This window comes from Mastomys coucha, unplaced genomic scaffold (assembly GCF_008632895.1).
Source record: "Mastomys coucha isolate ucsf_1 unplaced genomic scaffold, UCSF_Mcou_1 pScaffold4, whole genome shotgun sequence".
NCBI classification, from domain to species: domain Eukaryota; kingdom Metazoa; phylum Chordata; class Mammalia; order Rodentia; family Muridae; genus Mastomys; species Mastomys coucha.
Genome location: NW_022196910.1, coordinates 4,915,746 through 4,934,051, shown reverse-complemented (window position 1 = coordinate 4,934,051; position 18,306 = coordinate 4,915,746). Strand labels below are relative to the sequence as shown.

The window sequence follows — 18,306 nt, the reverse complement described above, 5'->3', positions numbered from 1 at the left end:
CCTCCCCTCCTTCCCTCCCTCCCTTCCCTCCTTCCTTCCTTCCTTCCCTCCTCCCTCCCTTCCTTCCTTCCTTCCTTTCTTCTTTCCATCTTTCCTTCTTTCCTTCCTTCCATTCCTGTTTGCTTTCTTTTAAACTAATTTTAGAACTTTGTATGCTCTCTTTTCATTTAGTTAGTTTGGTATCTAAAAACCACCCGTTTTATGTTCTTTTCAACAACTAGCTCTTGCTTGTGTTTTTGTTAATATCTTCTGTGATTATTTTCTTGTTTGATTTAAAATTATCTTTGGCTTTGTGATTTCAAAGCTTAGACTATTGAGATCATGTTCTGTTTGGATTTTAGTTTTACTTTAAAAGATTGAATAAAATTACTCAGGTATGATGACACATGCATGTAACCCCAACACTTGGGATTGGAGACAGGAGAATCTCAACAAATTTGAGGCCAACTCTGTCGCTAGCAAATTCCAGGCCAGCTAGAACAAAAGTAAGAAACAAACAAAAATTTCAAAATAAATTTAGTAAAATTAACAGGGCACATTTATTGCACACATTAAAGAATTTCACCGAGACAGTGTGCTTTCATCATCCACCTTCCCTCTACTATTTTATTCACTCATCTTGTCTTACTTCCCCCAAACGTCCCCATGTCCTGTAGTAGTCTCACTAATACTGCCATGGTTTTGTGTTGCTGCTGCTATTGTTTCTGTATTGTACTTTCCATAGATGATAGTTTTCCTTGTCTGGATTATTTCACTTAGAGGCATCATATTATCATCCATTTTCCTGAAAATGACATGAGTTTGCTCTTCCTTATGGATGAATAACAGTCAATTGTATATACATATGTATGCATGTATTATGCATGTGTGTCTATTTCTGTCTATACACATATAGTATAGTACATATGAAGTGGAAATTTCTAGTTTCTTTGGAAAGTCAGTTATATCAAATGATGGTTTGCTAAAGCAGAAATGTGAAAGGATTCATAATGAAGGAATATAAATATGACCCCACAGACAGTGGGAGAGGAGCATTCAGTTTACTCTGCCTGATATTCTTTGCTAACTACATCCATGTATTAGTTCACCTTACATAGCATTATTGAGCTTACTAGTGATTAAGCCTGAGACAAACTCACCAAAAAACTTCTTGTAGAGTTCCTGCCACTTCCTGCCACTTCCTGCCACTTCTTGCCACTTCTGCAGCCTCCCCTCAGGCTGGCTGGTGAGCCTTGCAGTTTCTTCAGGATTGAATTACAGCTGCTGGTTCATGTGTGGTATCTGCCTGATGAGAGGACTGGACTGAAGCTGCTGGTTCATGTATGGTGTCTGCCTGCCAGCTGTCAGCCAGGTATGGTGTTAAGCTCCCATGGACAAAATCACCAACCAAAGAGTACCCATGGCTCCAGCTGGATATAAGGCAGAGAACTGCCTTATCTGGCATCACTGGGAGGGGAGCCTCTTGGTCCTGTGGAGGCTTGATGACCCAGAATAGGAGAATGCTAGACTACTGAGGCAGAAGTGGATGGGTGTGTAGGGGAGTACCCTCGTAGAAGCAGGGGGACAAAGGAGGGGATGGGGGCTTGTGGAGGGGAAACTGGGAAGGGGATAACATTTCAAATGTAAATAAATAAAATAACCAATAAAAAATAAAAATGCAGTAAAATAAGCTGAAAGAATTATGCCCACATACATACACTACATTCTCTTTATTTGTTTGTGTCTTAACAAGATCTAGGCTGATTCCAGAGCTTAGCTATTTTTGAGCAGTACTATAATAAACATTAATGTTCATTCCTTTTTAAGATTTATTTATTATGTATACAGTATGTATGCATATATGCCTATAGGCCACAAGAAAGTAACCAGATCTTATTATAGATAGTCATGAGCCACTTTGTGGTTGCTAGGAATTGAACTCAGGACCACTGGAAGAGCAGACTCTTAACTTCTGAGCCATCTCTCCAGTCCATGTTCATTTATTTCTTATGTATAGTAAAATTCTTTCCTTTCCCTTTTTTATTAAAGTGTGTTGGTTTTAGTTTATTGTGACCTTTAATTTTGAGGTTTGGCTTATTTGTTTGTTTGTTTTTCAAGACAGTGTTTCTCTGTGTATCCATGGCTGTCCTGGAATGAACTAACACACATTCTCTCTCTCTCTCTCTCTCTCTCTCTCTCTCTCTCTCTCTCTCTCTTTCTCTTTCTCTCTCTTAACTACTTGTCTCCAAAGTTCTGGAATTAAAGGCATGTACTACCATGTCCAACAATTTTGTTTTTTATTTCATTTTTTTTTTTAGAAATCTCCATACTTTATTTTCATATCTGTATTAATTTACATTCTCTTTTCAAAGTTATAATGACTCTTTTTCCTATATCTGGTTTCAGATATACTTCTTTTTAAATTTTAAATTATTTTATTATACCTGCATGAATATTTTACCTACATGTATGTATGTGCACCATGTAAGAACCTGGTACCTGTGAAATTAAAAAGGTGATAAAGCTCTTGGAGTTAAGATGTTCTCAAATCATTGTGTGGATGATTGAAAGCAATCCCAGGTCTTCTGTAAGAGTAACAAATGCTCTAAACTGCTAAGTCATCTCTTCAGCCACGCAAATGTACTTATTTTTTTGTTTGTTTTTCTTAAAGATTTTTATGAGTACACTGTAGCTGTTCCCAGACACACCAGAAGAGGGCGTCGGATCCCTTTACAGATGGTTGTGAGCCACCATGTGGTTGCTGGGATTTGAACTCAGGACTTTTGGAAGAGCAGACAGTGCTCTTAACCGCTGAGCCATCTCTCTAGCCCGCAAATGTACTTATTAATGCATATATTCAAATGGACTCCATATGCTTATCCTCTGTGTCAAGAAGCTTAGCACAGCATCTTAAAGAGCCCAGACTTATCTTCTTGTCCCAAATTCTCTCTCCATATAGGATATCATGTGTCCATTTGGGACAGAAAATGTGTATGCATCTCAACCACTTTGTATGTATGTCTGAGCTTTACATTGATTCCTCTGCACTCAGTTGAGGCCAACACAAAACCTTTTCCAATCTTGTGTTTCACCACAATGCTATGGCTGTGCACTCCAGCTCTTTCCCTGTTATCTAACTCAAGTATTATAATCCCACTGTCTAGAAGGAGACACTTTATTAGTGTGACGTTCATGCTCTCAACTCCATCATGTTCAACAATGAGAGAGAGAGAGAGAGAGAGAGAGAGAGAGAGACTTGAGGAATACCTTCTTTCATCAAACTTCCCCAGAGTTCCTGTTGGGCCTAGTTTTGTTGTAGCAAATATAGTAATTATCAAAAAAAAAAAATTGTGCATCTGGTTGATTGCTATTAAATTTGTTAAAACAATAACTATTTGCCAGTTTGGGGATTCATGTAAAGTATGTTAAAGTTTTCACTATCTTGTTTATAAGTAAACTGTTTGGGACTCTTGTGATTTAAAAAAAAAAAAATCTTGGATTCAACACCTTTGTGTCTTTTACCTTATCAAGGTTTGTGTGGAACAAGGCACCTGGAGTGCCTGGCTGACAATGACCCTAACCTGAGAACCTACCTAGGAGTTTAAAAAGAAATGCTCACTTAGCACTTAGTCACTGGAAAGTACTGAAAAGTAGAGAAACTGTATGCAATTGTCATGAATCACCAGATGTAAAATTTATATGTGTGAATGATGTACTAAGTGCATGTGAGAAGTACTTGTTAGTGTGGGTATATGTGTGAATGATGTACTAAGTGCATGTGAGAAGTACTTCTTAGTGTGGGTATATGCATGTGTTCTGGTGAGGTCATGTATGTACCTGAAGCCCAGAGCTACTTACAGGGTGTTTTCCTCAGTCGCACTCCACCTTTGTATTTCACACATATTCACTTGATGAACCTGAACATCATCCGTTGTTGATACTTGCTGGCCAATAATCATCACGGATCACTCCATGCATCAGCCCTCACTCTATACTCTTAGCTCTAGAATTAGAAGGGGTCATGAGCTCACCCTGGGCAGAGAACCAAGTTATAGATCTAGATATGTAAATTTAAGAGTTTGGGATGAGACAAGGTTTTCTCACATTTCTTGCCAAGGAAATTTCCAACAAGGAAATACAATTATTTAATAAACAGAGGACATAGCTACATGAGGGTAATATTCCAGAAGTATTATTTAAAAAGCTTGCATTAGTTGCGGATGAGGATACCATCTCCAACTGTGGTTCATATCCTACGATGAGACAGAGACACCTAAGGATTTAATTCCAGCAGATCACATACCTTGTATTGTTTATTCTACCATAACAGCTCTCAACATCTTAATATTCAGACGTGGGACAATGTATTGAAGTTCTAACCGAAATAAACCATAACATTCACAAACATTATTTACAGGCGTTTGGTGAAATGCATCTCTAATCTTGACCACCGCAGAAGTTCTTCATGTTGAAGATATATTCTGAATTCAGCATTCCCTGCGCGTTATAAAACCCAAACACTGTGCAGTAAGCCGCGTGATGACCACCTATATTACAAGCCCAAAGAAGCACTGGTGAGATGGGTTGGTTGGTAAAATGCCTGATTATCCTTCATGAATATCTGCGTTTGGATCCCCAGAACCTATGAAAAAAAACCGGCCAAGCCTCTATCTCTAAAGCTGGAGGTAGGGATGTCTGTCATTTTTGTCCTAATGTCACTAAGTCCTGAATGTTCAGAAAAAAGAAATGTGGGTAAGTGGAAAAGGCATGAGGAACTCACATGAAGAACTAAATGCGTGCTTTAAAAATCCCGAAGTATATTCACTTTAAGTAGAATGATACCCAGTATACTCCGGGTTTACTCCAAGGGTTTGGGGGAGCCAGAGTTAGGGAAGTTCTGTAGTCAGTTTACCTGTGAGTTCCATTTGAACATGAAAGAAGAAGAATGAGGTGCTGAAAAGAGTTAAGGAGGCGAGTCGGTTCCGTTCGCCAATCAGGGACGCTGTTACTTTCCTGCATAAACTGTCCAATGAGGAGCATGGATAGTCAGAGGGTGCCGCCATTGCCGCCCTGTTTGAGTCCTATGTGGCTGCAGGAAGGCAGGTAGTGGCTTGGCCTGGGTCGCTGTCCCTTCTGCTGACTGTAGGCCCTATAGGAAGAACACTGCTCGCGTCTGAATCAGGAAATGGTGAGTGTGCCCTGGGTTCCTGGAGTCGTGTGTGGCATGTTGGCGACGCTGCGGAGGCTTTGTCCCTAGGTGGTGCCTCCGCCCTGACGTTCGCCTGATTCTGTGCTGGAGTCTGTCACCAGCGCCCTCTCACCCACGTGGTTTTAATTCCTTGCAAAGCAGGCAGCGGGGAGCCTGTGGTCCAGTCGTGTGGGTCGGCCCGGCTCTGCCGGACGTCGCGTCGCTGGCGAGTTGGTGTGATGCTCTGTAGCGTGTAGACTGTTTTGAGGGGGCTTTGATAAGCGCTGTTACCTTTCTCTTTCTCTTTTCTTTTCTTTTCTTTCTTTCTTTCTTTTTTTTTAAGCAGTGGGCATCGAACCTCAGGCTTTGCTCATTCTAGACTAACCTTTTACCAATAAATTGTAAACCTATTCCGCATCCTAGTTTTTGCTGTTAGCGTTAACGCGGGAGGATTTGTTTACTCCCACTGGGCTGAGAGTGGGAGAAAATGCTCAAGCTTGCAAGGAAGAGGATTTTCAGTTTGCTTCAAAATTGTTTGGGTTCATCAACCAATTTGGCAATTTTTCTTTTCTTCTAGCGTTGCTGGCTGTGAAAAAAACATGAGATGAGGTCAATCATTTAGTTGTAAAAACAAACAAAAACGTGGGCTTGAACAGAAGGGATGAGAGGATTTATATCTGTTTCCATCCCATTGTTATGATTATTCGTAAGTTGTTTATATCCTCTTGATTTAATTTTAGCTTGTATGTGACTCTAAATTAAACCATTTCTTACATATATTTCTTTTCCTTTGAGTGTCTTGTAACCTCCCCTAAATTATGACTTTATTAATTTGTCTGTTCCCTCTTTTTTTGTTAGCTTGACTAGAGTTTTGCTTATCTTACTGTTTTTTTTAAAAAAGAACCATTTCTGAGATTGATATTGACAGTGTGTATTCTTTGAATCAATTTCATTAATTTTTCAACTTATTTTTTGTTTCTTGCTGTCTTTGCTCTTCCATCTGGCTTGTTGTTTTCCTAAGACCTTGTGTTTGAGTCATTAAGTTGAGCTGTTTATTTGGCATGTCTCTGAGTTCTCAATGTGTGTGTAGGAAGCTGGGGTAGCTTTTTTGGTTCTAAATTAAAGATGAACTTGGAGGGTAACCAGGGGGAAATTTAATCGAGTTTGAGGTTGAGAGGGGGAAGGCAGAAAACAGGGCAGGCAAGCTTTAAATATTGGTATTTGTGGTTAGGAGAGAAACAAAACAAAACAAAAGGATGCTTTTTAAGTTCAGCATGGAGATCAGAGAAACAGTGAGGAAGCCCAGGGTGTTAAGGAAAGCATATTTTCTAAGTGTTGAGACTTGGATCTGAGTTCAGAGGGGAACTGATTTACAGGGTCTTGTTTCATACACTGAGGGATTACACCAGAGACAACGGGTTAGAAGTAGAATAAAGACAGCTTACTGAGAAAGGAAAGGCACTCCCGAGAGTAACAGTTGAACTGAGGAAGGAACCCCCAAAGCCTGAGAAGATGTGGTCCATGACATGTGAGACATTCGCAAAACATCTAGTTTGTATACCAGGAGCTTTTCTTGAGCGTGTTCTTTTCCTTAGTAAAAGACATTTTAAGAAAGGGCTTAAGATCTTCCTTTGCAGACTGGCTTCTTTCTTATGTTAATCTTCAGATTGCTTCTTTTACTCCTATTTTACATTCGTATGTAAACATTTGTAGCTATGAGAGTTGTGAGCTTATTACCTCTTGCTACTGTCTTGTTTTCCCACTTGTATTGAAAATAGACTTTCCACCCTCACTATATATCATGATTGCGGTTTCTTCTCCCTGTACCCCTCACAGTTCCTCCTCACCTTACCTCCTATCTGGATCCACTCCCTTTCTGATTCTCATTAGAAAAACAAAAACAAAAAACAGGTTTCTAAGGGATAATAATAAAATATGATAAGATAAAACAAAAATTAACACACCTAAATTGGACAAAGCAAAGAGAAAGAAAAGAGCCTAAGAGAAGGCCTAGGAATCTGAGACCCACTCCCATGCACACTCGGGAATCCCAGTTAAAAACTGGAAACCATGTATATGCAGACCTGTGCAGGCCCTGTGCATGCTGCCCCAGTCTCTGTGAGTTCATACTCAAGTTGATTTTAGATGGCCTTGTTTTCTTCATATTTTCTACCCCCCCCCCCCGGGTCTTACACTCTTTCTGCTTCCTCTTCCAAAGGGTTCCCTAAACTCTGGGGGGAGGATTCTATAGAGACATCTCATTTTAGGGCTGAGTGTCCAAGGCCTCTCCTTCTCTGTCTAATGTCTGGCTGTGGGTCTCTGTGTTTGTTCCCATATGCTCCAGAATGAAGCCACTCTGATGATGGCTGAGCAAGGCACTGATCATATGTTTCTCTCTAGATCTGTGATACTTCACTCATGATGATTTTTTTTTTAGTTCCATCCATTTACCTGTGAATTTCATTTTTTTCTTAGTGGTTGAGTAATACTCTGTTGTGTCAATGTACAACTTTTTGTTTGTTTTTATTCATTCTTCTGTTGAGGTACATCTAAGTTGTTCCCAGTTTTTGGTTATCAGTAGAGCAGTAATGAGTACAGTTTAGCAAGTGTCCTTATGTAGGACAGAGGGTTCCTTGAGTCTATGCCAAGGGAAGAGCCACCACACTGCTTTCCATCGTGGCAGTGCATGTTTGCACTCCCGTCAGCAATGGATGGTTAAGTCTTCCTTTTACTGCACATTTCGCTAGCATGATCTGTCACTTGTTTTATTGATCTTAGTCATTCTGAGAGGTAGAAGATGGAATATCAAAGTAGTTTGATTTATATTTCCATAGTAGCTAAGGATGTTGAATATTTCTTTGTGTTGTAGCCATTCAAGTTTCCTCTGGAGTATTCTCTGGATGTGTAACCCATTTTTCATTTGTGTGATTTATTTTCTTGTTATCTATTGGGTTTTTTTGTTGTTTTTTAGTTCCTTTATATATTTTGGTTATTAGTTCTCTTTTGGATGTGGAATTGGTAAAAATTTCCCACATACCATAGGGTAGGATACTATTTTACTAAATGATGGTGTCATTTGCTGTACAAAGCTTCTCAGTATCATAAGGTTCCATTTATTAATTGTCGCTCTTATTGCTTGTGTTAATGGTGTTCTGTTCAGAAACTTTTTCTTATGCCAATGAGTTCAAGGTTATTTCCCATGTTTTCTTCGATCAGGTTCAGTGTATCTGGCTTTATGCTGATGTCTTTGATGCATTTGGAGTTGAGTTTTGTGCAGGGTAATGAATTTGCGTGTATTGCAATTCTTTTATATGCCGCTATCTTGCTTGCCAGCACTATTTGTTGAAGGTGCTTTCTTTTTCTATTCTATATTTCTGGTTTCACTATTAAAAAATCAGTTGTCCATAGGTGTGGTGGTTTGAATAAGTAGAGCCCCATAGACTCATGTGTTTGAATGCTTGGTTCTTAGATTGTGGCACTAGTAGGAGGGGTAGCCTTGGAGTAGGTTTGGCCTTGCTGGAGGAAATGTGTCACTGTTGAGGCAGGCTATGAAGCCTCCCGTGTTGAAGCTATACTCAGTGTGGCACACAGTTTCCTTCTGCTGCCTGGGGATCGAGATGTAGAACTCTCAGCTCCTGTAGGCCTGCATGTTGCCATTCTTCCTGTTATGATAATAATAGACTAAACCTCTGAAACGTAAGCCAGCCCCAATTAAAAATTTCCTTGATAAGAGTTGTGGTCATGCTGTCACTTCACAGCCATGAAACCCAAACTAAGATAATAGGTGTGTGTGTTTCTGTCTGGGTCTTCAGTGTGATTCCATTGATCATTGTGTCTTGTCCAATATCACGCTGGTTTTGTTATTACAGCTCTGTAGTACAACTTGAAATCGGGGATGGTGATACCTCCTTGCAGTTCCTTTATTAGTTGGGATTCTTGTAACTATCCTAGGTTTTTTATGTTTCTATATGAAGCTGAAAATTGTTCTTTGAATATCTGTAAATTATTGTGTGGAATTTTGAATGGGGATTGCATTGAATCTGTAAATTAATTTTGATAAGATGATCATTTTTCCTTTATTAACCCTAGTGATCCATGAGTATGAGAGATCTTCCCAAATTCTGATGTCTTCTTTAGTTAAAGTTTTTGTTATACAGGTAATTCATGTGTTTGGTTAGAGTTGTCTCCAAGACATTTTATATTATTTGAAGCTATTGTGAAGGGTGTTTTCCTGACTTCTTTCTCAGACTGCTTGGTTTTATGTGCGCGCTTGCTTGCTTGCTTGCGTGCGTGCGTGCGTGCGTGCGTGCGTGCGTGCGTGCGTGCGTGTGTGTGTGTGTGTGTGTGTGTGTGTGTGTGTGTGTTTGTATATGAGGGCTACTGATTTTTGTGATTTAATTTTGTATCCAGCTACTTTGCCGAAGGTGCTTATCAACTGTAGGAGTACCCTGGCGGAAATTTTAGGATTATTTTATGTACTATTATATTGTCTGCAAATTAATATGTTCCCTTGATCTCCTTAAGTTGTCTTATTGCTCTAGCTAAAACTTAAAAGTACATATATAGATATGGAGATAGTATACAACCCTGTCTTGTTCCTGTTTTAGTGGAATTGCTTTGAACTTCTTTCCATTTAATTTGACGTTGACTATCAGCATGCTATAAACTGCTTCTGTTATGTTGAGATATGTCATTTGTATTCCTAATCTCTCCAGGATTTTTAATATGAAGGGACATTGGATTTTATCAAAGACTTTTTCTGCAGCTAATGAGATGATGGTGTGTGTGAGTGTGTGTGAGTGTGTGTGTGTGTGTGTGTGTGTTTTCTTTTAGTTTTTTATATGGTGGTTTACATGTATTGATTTACGTGTGTTGAACCACCCCTACATCTCTGGAATGGAGTCTACTTGATCATAGTGGATGATCTTTGTAATGTGTTCTTCAATTCAGTTTGCAACTATTTTGTTGAGAAATTTTGCATATATGTTTGATTGACCAGTAATTTTCTTTATTGAGTCTTTATAAAGTTTAGATATCATGGTAACTGTTGCCTGGTAAAAAGAATTAGGCAGTGTTCCCTCTGTTGCTATTTTGTGGAGTAATTGGAGGATGATTGGCATCAATTCTGCTTTTAAAGCCTGGTAGAATTCTTTACGAAGCCACAAAAGTCTGGGGTTTGTTGTTGTTGCTGGTATTGTTGTGGTTGTTGTTGTTTTTGTTTGTTTGTTTGTCCTTATGATTTCTGGATTTCCTCAGTGTCTGTTATGCCCTTGTTTTCATATCTAATTTTGTTAATTTGGATCTTCTCTCTGCTTTTTACTTAATTTGGGTGTTTTTCAACCTTACTGATTTTCTCAAAGAACCATCTCTGATTCATTGATTCTTTGTTCTTTTGTTTTCTTGTTTGTTTGATTTGGTATGCTGATAAGTTATTAGTATGAGATCTGTTCAAGTTTTTTTTTTTATTAATGGATTTTCATTTTAATTTTTTTAGATATTTTCTTTATTTACATGTAAATTTCTCCTTTCCCAGTTTCCCCTCCAAAAAACAAACAAACAAAAACAACAAGAACAAACCCCTGTTGCTTCCCCCCTCCCCATGCCTGCCACCCCACCTGGAAGCATGTGTATAGTAGAGGATTGCAAATTCGACCATCAAGTTTTTAATGTAGGCACTTAATACTATGAACTTGCCTCTTAAACCTCTAATACGTCCATAAGTTTGAGTGTGTTGTGTATTCATTTTCATTCAGTTCTAGAAAGTCTTTAATTTCTGTTTTGACCCATTTTTCAATCAGTAGAGAGTTGTTCAGTTTCCATGAGTTTGTAACCTTTCAGTTGTTTCTATTGTTGATACCCAGCATTAATCCAAGGTGGTCAGATAGGATATGGGGAGTTATTCCAAATTTCTTGTACCTGTTGAAACTTGTGTGTCCAAGTATGTGTTCAGTTTGGGAAACTGTTCCATGAGGTGCTGAGAAGGTATATTTTTTTGTATTTGGGTGTAATTTTTCTATATCTGTTAAGTCCATTTAGTTTATAACTTCAGTTAGCTCCCATGTTTCTCTATTTAGTTTTTGCCTCTATCATCTGTCTGTTGTCAAGAGTGAAGTATTGAAGTCTCCCACTATCAATGTGAGGTTGAACATGTGATTTAAGTTGTAGATGTGGTTCTTTTACAAACCCGGGTCCCTTGTGGTTTGGACATAGATGTTAAGAATTGGCATATCCTCTCGGTGGACTTTTTTTCCTTCTTTGATTAGTGTGTAATGTCCTTAGTTACCTCTTCTAATTTGTTTTGGTTTGGAGTTTATTTTGTCAGATACTAAAATGGCTATACTGTCTTGGTTCTCAGATCCATTATCTTGGAATATAATGTTCCATCCTTTTAACCAAAAGTGATGTATATCCTCCATGTTAAATCGTGTTTCCTGGATACAGCAGAAGGATGGATCCTGTTTTCAAATCCAGTCTGTTAGTTTGTTTCTTGTTATTGGGGAATTGAGAGCATTGATGTTGAGAGATACCAATAAGCAGTATTTGTTGATTCTTATTATTTTATTATGGTGTGTAGGTGTGTGTGTGTGTGTGTGTGTGTTTTGCTTACTAGTCTGGGATCTACTCCCTCTGTTTTCTTGTATATGATAACTTCTTGATCTTGGAGTTTCTGTAGGCCTGGATTTGTAAATAGGTATTACTTAAATTTGTTTTTATCATGCAAGATCTAACTTTCTCCATCTATTGTGATTGTAAGTTTTCCTGGATATAGTAGACTTTTTGTTTAATTTTAGAATCTCCAGGGAAAAGGTAGGTGTTATTTAATAGCTCTGCCTTAATATTCTATTTGGTTTTTTTTCCTTAAAGCTTTTAACATTCTTTCTTTGTTCTGTACAATTTGTATGTTAACAAATTCCCAAGGCAAATTTCTTTTGTGATCCAGTCTATCCAGTATTTTTTAAAATGAAAATTTTCTTCTATGATTTTGTTGAAAATACTTTCTGTGCCTTTGACACAGGTTTCTTCTGTTTCTTCTATTCCTGTTATTCTTTGATTTAGACTTTTTTTCCTTCAGGAGAATCAGCATTATTAGATGGCATAGTAGAAGGATCCTTTGATTTGTTTCTTTTATTTTTTTATTGGATATATTATTATTTACATTTCAGATGTTATCCCCTTTCTCAATTTCCCCTCCAGAAACCCACTATCCCATCCTCCCTCCCCCTGTTTCTATGAGGGTGCCCACCCACTACTGCCTCCCCACCCTAGCATTCCACTACACTAGGGCATGGAGCCTTCCCAGGACCAAGGGCCTCTCCTCCCATTGATGCCCGACCAGGCCATTCTCTGCTACAAATGCAGCTAGAGCCATGAGTCCCTCCATGTGTACTCTTTGGTTGGGGTTACTGGGAGCTCTGAGGGATCTGGTTGGTTGATATTTTTTTTCTTCCTGTGGGTTGCAAACCCCTTCAGCTCCTTCAGTCCTTTAACTCCTCCATTGGAGACCCCATGCTCAGTCCAGTGCTTGCCTCTATTTGCCAGGCTCTGAAAGAACCTCTCAGGAGACAGCTATATCAGGCTCTTGTCAGCAAGTACTTCTTGGCATCCTCAAAAGTGTCTGGGTTTGGTGTCTGTATATGGGATGAGGCCCAGGTGGGGCAGTCTCAGGAGACCTTTCCTTGAGTCTCTGCTCCACACTTTGTCTCTGTATTTCCTCCTGAGAGTATTTTCTTTCCCTTTCTAAGAAAGAAAGACTGAAGCATCCACATTTTGATCTTCCTTCTTCTTGAGCTTCACATGGTCTGTGGATTGTATCTTGGGTATTCTTGAGCTTTTAGGCTAATATCCACTTATCAATGAGTGCATAGCATGTGTGTTCCACACTCAGGATGATGTCTTCTAGTTCATTCAATTTACCTAAGAATTTCATGAAGTCATTGTTTTTAATAGCTGAGTAGTACTCCATTGTGTAAATGTACCACATTATCTGTATCCATTCTTCTGTTGAGGGACATCTGGGTTCTTACCAGTTTCTGGCTATTATAAATAAGACAGCTATGAACATAGTGGAGCATGGGTCCTTTTTATGTATTATTGGAACATCTTCTGGGTTTATGCCCAGGAGTGGTATAGCTGGGTCCTCAGGTAGTATTATGTCCAATTTTCTGAGGAACTACCAGACTGATTTCCAGAGTGGTTGTACCAGCCTACAATCCCACCAACAGTGGAGGTATGTTCCTCTTTCTCCACATCCTCACCAGCATCTGCTGTTACCTGAGTTTTTGATCTTAGCCATTCTGACTGGTATGAGGTGAAAACTCAGGCTTGTTTTGATTTGCAGTTCCATGATGTCTAAGGATGTTGAACATTTCTTTAGGTGCTTCTTGGCCATGCGATATTCCTCAGTTGAGAATTCTTTGTTTAGCTCTGTACCCCATTTTTAATAGGGTTACTTGGTTCTCTGTAGTCTAACTTCTTGAGTTCTTTGTATATATTAGATATTAGCCCTCTATCGGATGTAGCTTTGGTAAAGATCTTTTCCGATCTGTTGGTTGCCAGCTGGGCAGTGGTGGTGCATGCCTTTAATCTCAGCACTTGGGAGGCAGAGGCACGTGGATTTATGAGTCTACAGAGAGAGTTCCGTGACAGCCAGGGCTATACAGAGAAACCCTGTCTCGAAAAACCAAAACAAACAAACAAACAAAACCAATCTGTTAGTTGCCATCTTGTCCTATTGGCAGTGTTCTTTGCCTTACAGAAGCTTTACAATTTTATGAGGTCCCATTTGTCAATTCTTCATCTTAGAGCATAAGCTAATGGGGTTCTGTTCAGGAAATTTTACCCTGTGCCCATGTGTTCGAGGCTCTTTCCCACTTTCTCTTCTGTTAGATTCAGTGTAACTGGTTTTATGTGGAAGTCCTGGATCCACTTAGACTTGAGCTTTGTACAAGGAGATAAGAATGGGTTGATTTGCATTCTTCTACTTGCTGACAGCCAGTTTTACCAGCACCATTTCTTGAAAATGCTGTCTTTTTTTCCACTGGATGGTTTTAGCTCCTTTGTCAAAGATCAAGTGACCATGGGTTTGTGGCTTCATTTATGGGTCTTTAATTCTGTTCCATTGATGTACCTGCCTGTCACTGTACCAATACCATGCAGTTTTTAATCACTATTGCTCTGTAATACAGCTTGAGGTCAGGGATGGTGATTCCCCCAGAAATTCTTTTATTGTTGAGAACAGTTTTCGCTATCCTGGGTTTTTGTTTTTCCAAATGAATTTGCAGATTGCTCTTTCTAACTCAGTGAAGAATCTAGTTGGAATTTTGATGGGGATTGCATTGAATCTGTAGATTTCTTTCAGCAAGATGGCCATTTTTACTATATTAATCCTGCTAATCCATGAGCATGAGAGATCTTCCCCTCTTCTGAAATTGTCAATTTCTTTCTTCAGAGACCTAAAGTTCTTGTCATATAGATCTTTCACTTGCTTAGTTAAGAGTCACACCAAGGTACTTAATATTATTTGTGACTATTGTAAAGGGTGTTATTTGCCTAATTTCTTTCTCAGCCAGTTTTTCCTTTGAGTATAGGAAGGCTACTGGTTTATTTCAGTTAATTTCATATCCAGCCACTTTGTTGAAGTTTTTTATCAGGTTTAGGAGTTCTCTGGTGGAATTTTTGGAATTACTTAACTATATTATCATATCATCTGCAAATAGTGATATTTTGACTTCTTACTTTCCAATTTGTATCCCTTTGACCTAGTTTTATTGTCTAATTGCTCTGGCTAGGACTTCAAGTACTATATTGAATAGTTAGGGAGAGAGTGGGCAGCCTTGTCTAGTCCCTGATTTTAGTGGGATTGCTTCAAGTTTTTCTTCATTTAGTTTGATGTTGGCTACTGGTTTGCTGTATATTGCTCTTACTATGAGAGTAATTGTGGCTTCATAGAACAAATTGGGTAATGTTCCTTCTGTTTCTATTTTGTGGAATAGTTTAAAGAGTATTGGTACAAGGTCTGATAGAATACCGTACTAAACCCATCTGGTCCTGGGCTTTTTTCAGTTAGGAGACTTTTAATGACTGCTTCTATTTCTTTAGGGGTTATGGGACTGTCTAGATGGTTTATCTAATCCTAATTTAACTTTGGTACCTGGTATCTGTCTAGAAAATTGTCCATTTCATACAGATTTTCCAGTTTTGTTGAGTATAGGCTTTTGTAGTAGGATCTGATGGTTTCTTGGATTTCCTTGGTTTCTGTTGTTATGTTTCCCTTTTCATTTCTGATTTTATTAATTTGGATACTGTCTCTGAGCCCTCCAGATAGTCTGGCTAAGATTTTTTGTTTCTAGTTGGTTGATTTCAACCCTGAGTTTGATTATTTCCTGCCTCTACTCTTCTTGGGTGTATTTGCTTCTTTTTGTTCTAGAGTTTTCACATGTGCTGTTAAGCTGCTAGTGTATGCTGTCTGCATGCTGTCCACAGTTTCTTATTGGAGGCACTCAGAGCTACAGGTTTTCCTCTTAGCCCTGCTTTCATTCAGTCCCATAAGTTTGAGTATGTTGTTCCATTATTTTCATTAAAAAGTCTTTCATTTCTTTCTTTATTTCTTCCTTGAACAAGATATCATTGAATAGAGAGTTTTTCAGCTTCCATGTGTATGTGGGTTTGCTGTTGTTTTTGTTGTTTTTGAAGACCAGCTTTACTCTTTGGTAATCTGATAGGATGTATGGGATTATTTCAGTCTTCTTATATCTGTTGAGGTTGAAAGGCAAGCAAAAGAACCTTAAAAATAGAAACCAAGGCTACATGGCATCATCAGAAGCCAGTTCTCCCACCACAGGAAGTCCTGGATACCCCAACACACCAGAAAAGCAAGATCCCATAATCAATTATATGTTCACTTTTGGAGAAGTTACCATGAGGTGCTGAGAAGGTATATTCTTTTGTTTTAGGATGAAATGTTCTATAGTTACCTATTAAATCCATTTGGTTCATAACTTCTGTTAGTTTCACTGTGTCTTTGTTTAGTTCCTGTTTCCATGATCTGTCTATTGCTATGAGTAGGCTGTTGAAGACTCCCACTATTATTGTGTGAGATGCAGTGTGTGCTTTGAGCTTTAGTAAAGTTTCTTTTATGAATGTGGGTGCCCTTTTATTTGGAGCAAAAATGTTCAGAATTGAGAGTTCATCTTGATAGATTTTTCCTTTGATGAGTATGAAGTGTCCTTCCTTATCTTTTTTGATAACTTTTGGATGAAAGTCAATTCTTTTAGCTATGAGAATGGCTACTCCAGCTTGTTTTTTTGGGACCATTTACTTGGAAAATTGTTTTCCAGCCCTTTACCACTCTGAGGTGGTGTCTGTCTTTGTCACTGAGGTGTGTTTCCTGTATGCAGCAAAATGCTGGGTCCTGTTCTTGTATCCAGTCTGTTAGTCTGTCTTTTTATTGGGGAATTGAGTCCATTGATGTTAAGAGATACTAAGGAAAAGTGATTGTTACTCCTGTTATTTTTGTTGTTAGAGGTGGAATTATGTTTGTGTGGCTATATTATTTTGGATTTGTTGAAAGAATATTACTTTCTTGCTTTTTCTAGGGTGTAGTTCGTCTCCTTGTGTTGGAGTTTTCCATCTATTATCCTTTGTAGGACTGGATTTGTGGGAAGATATTGTGTAGATTTGTTTTGTCATGGAATACTTTGGTTTCTCCATCTATGGTAAATGAGAGTTTTGCTGGGTATAGTAGTCTGAGCTGGCATTTGTGTTTTCTTAGGGTTTGTATGAGATCTGCCAAGGATTTTCTAGCTTTCATAGTCTATGGTGAGAAGTCTGTTGTAATTTTGATAGGTCTGCCTCTATCTATTATTTGACCTTTATCCCTTACTGCTTTTAATATTTTCTTCCTTTAGTTCATTAGGTGTTTTGATTATTATGTAACAGGAGGAATTTCTTTTCTGGTCTAGTCTCTTGGAGTTCTGTAGGCTTCTTGTATGTTCATAGGTATCTCTTTCTTTAGGTTAGGGAACTTTTCTTCTATAATTTGTTGACGATATTTACTGGCCCTTTAAGTTGGGAGTCTTAGCTCTCTTCTATACCTATTATCCTTAGGTTTGGTCTTATTGTTTTCTGGATTTCTTGGATGTTTTGGGTTTGGAGCTTTTTGCTTTTTGCATTTTCTTTGACTGTTGTGTCAGTGTTTTCTATGGTGTCTTCTGCCCCTGAGATTCTCTCTTCTATCTCTTGTATTCTGTTGGTAATGCTTTCATATGACTCCTGATCTCTTTCTTTGGTTTTCTATCTCTAGGGTTGTCTCCCTTTGTGATTTCTTTATTGTTTCTATTTCCATTTTTAGGTTCTGGATAGTTTTGTTCATTTCTTTCACCTGTTTGTGTTTTCCTGTGATTCTTTAAGGGATTTTTTATTTCCTCTTTAAGGGCTTCTACCTGTTTATCTGTGTTCTCCTGCATTTCTTTTTTTTTTTTTTTGCATTTTTTTTTTTTTTTTTTTTTTTTTTTTTTGCATTTTTCGAGACAGGGTTTCTCTGTAATCCTGGAACTCACTCTGTAGACCAGACTGGCCTCAAACTCAGAAATCCACCTACATCTGCCTCCCAAGTTCTGGGATTAAAGGTGTGTGCCACCACTGCCCGGCTCTCCTGCATTTCTTTAAGGGAGTTATTTATGTCCTTAAAGTCCTCTGTTGTCATCATGAGAAGTGATTTTAGATCCGGATCTTGCTTTTCTGATGTGATAATATACCCAGGACTTGCTGTGGTGGGAGAATTGGTTTCTGATGATGCCAGGGAAACTTGGTTTCTGTTGCTTATGTTCTTACATTTGCCTCTGGCCAACTGGTTATCTGTAGTGCTCCCCGCCCTCGCTATATCTGACTGGTGCCTTTCCTTCCTGTGATCCTGGTTGTGTCTGAGCTCCTCAGAGTGCATCTGTCTCTGTGATCCTGTGATTATGGGATCTTGCTTTTCTGGTGTATTGGGGTATCCAGGACTTCCTGTGGTGGGAGAACTAACTGGCTTCTGATGATGCCATGTAGCCTTGGTTTCTGTTTTTAAGGTTCTTGTACTTGCCTTTCAAGATCTCCAGTGTGTTGTGGGAATTAATTAAAAAAAAAAAAATCTACCCCAC

At 38.7% G+C, this 18,306-nt stretch overlaps 1 protein-coding gene across 2 annotated transcripts in view; it reads left to right on the top strand.

Moving 5' to 3' along the window:
- Positions 1-5,023: 5,023 nt before the first annotated feature.
- Positions 5,024-18,306, top strand: part of LOC116075756 (zinc finger protein OZF-like) — a 24,940-nt gene continuing 11,657 nt past the window's right edge. Inside the window, exons 1-2 of one of the 2 annotated variants that reach the window (XM_031349092.1) lie at positions 5,033-5,167; positions 5,745-5,873. Coding sequence is in view for 1 of the 2 variants with exons in the window: in XM_031349091.1 (XP_031204951.1) it covers positions 5,165-5,167 (3 nt within the window). In the remaining variant the exon portion in view is untranslated. Of the gene's footprint in view, positions 5,168-5,744; positions 5,874-18,306 lie in introns of both variants that reach the window. The other variant, XM_031349091.1, reaches the window with a different exon arrangement.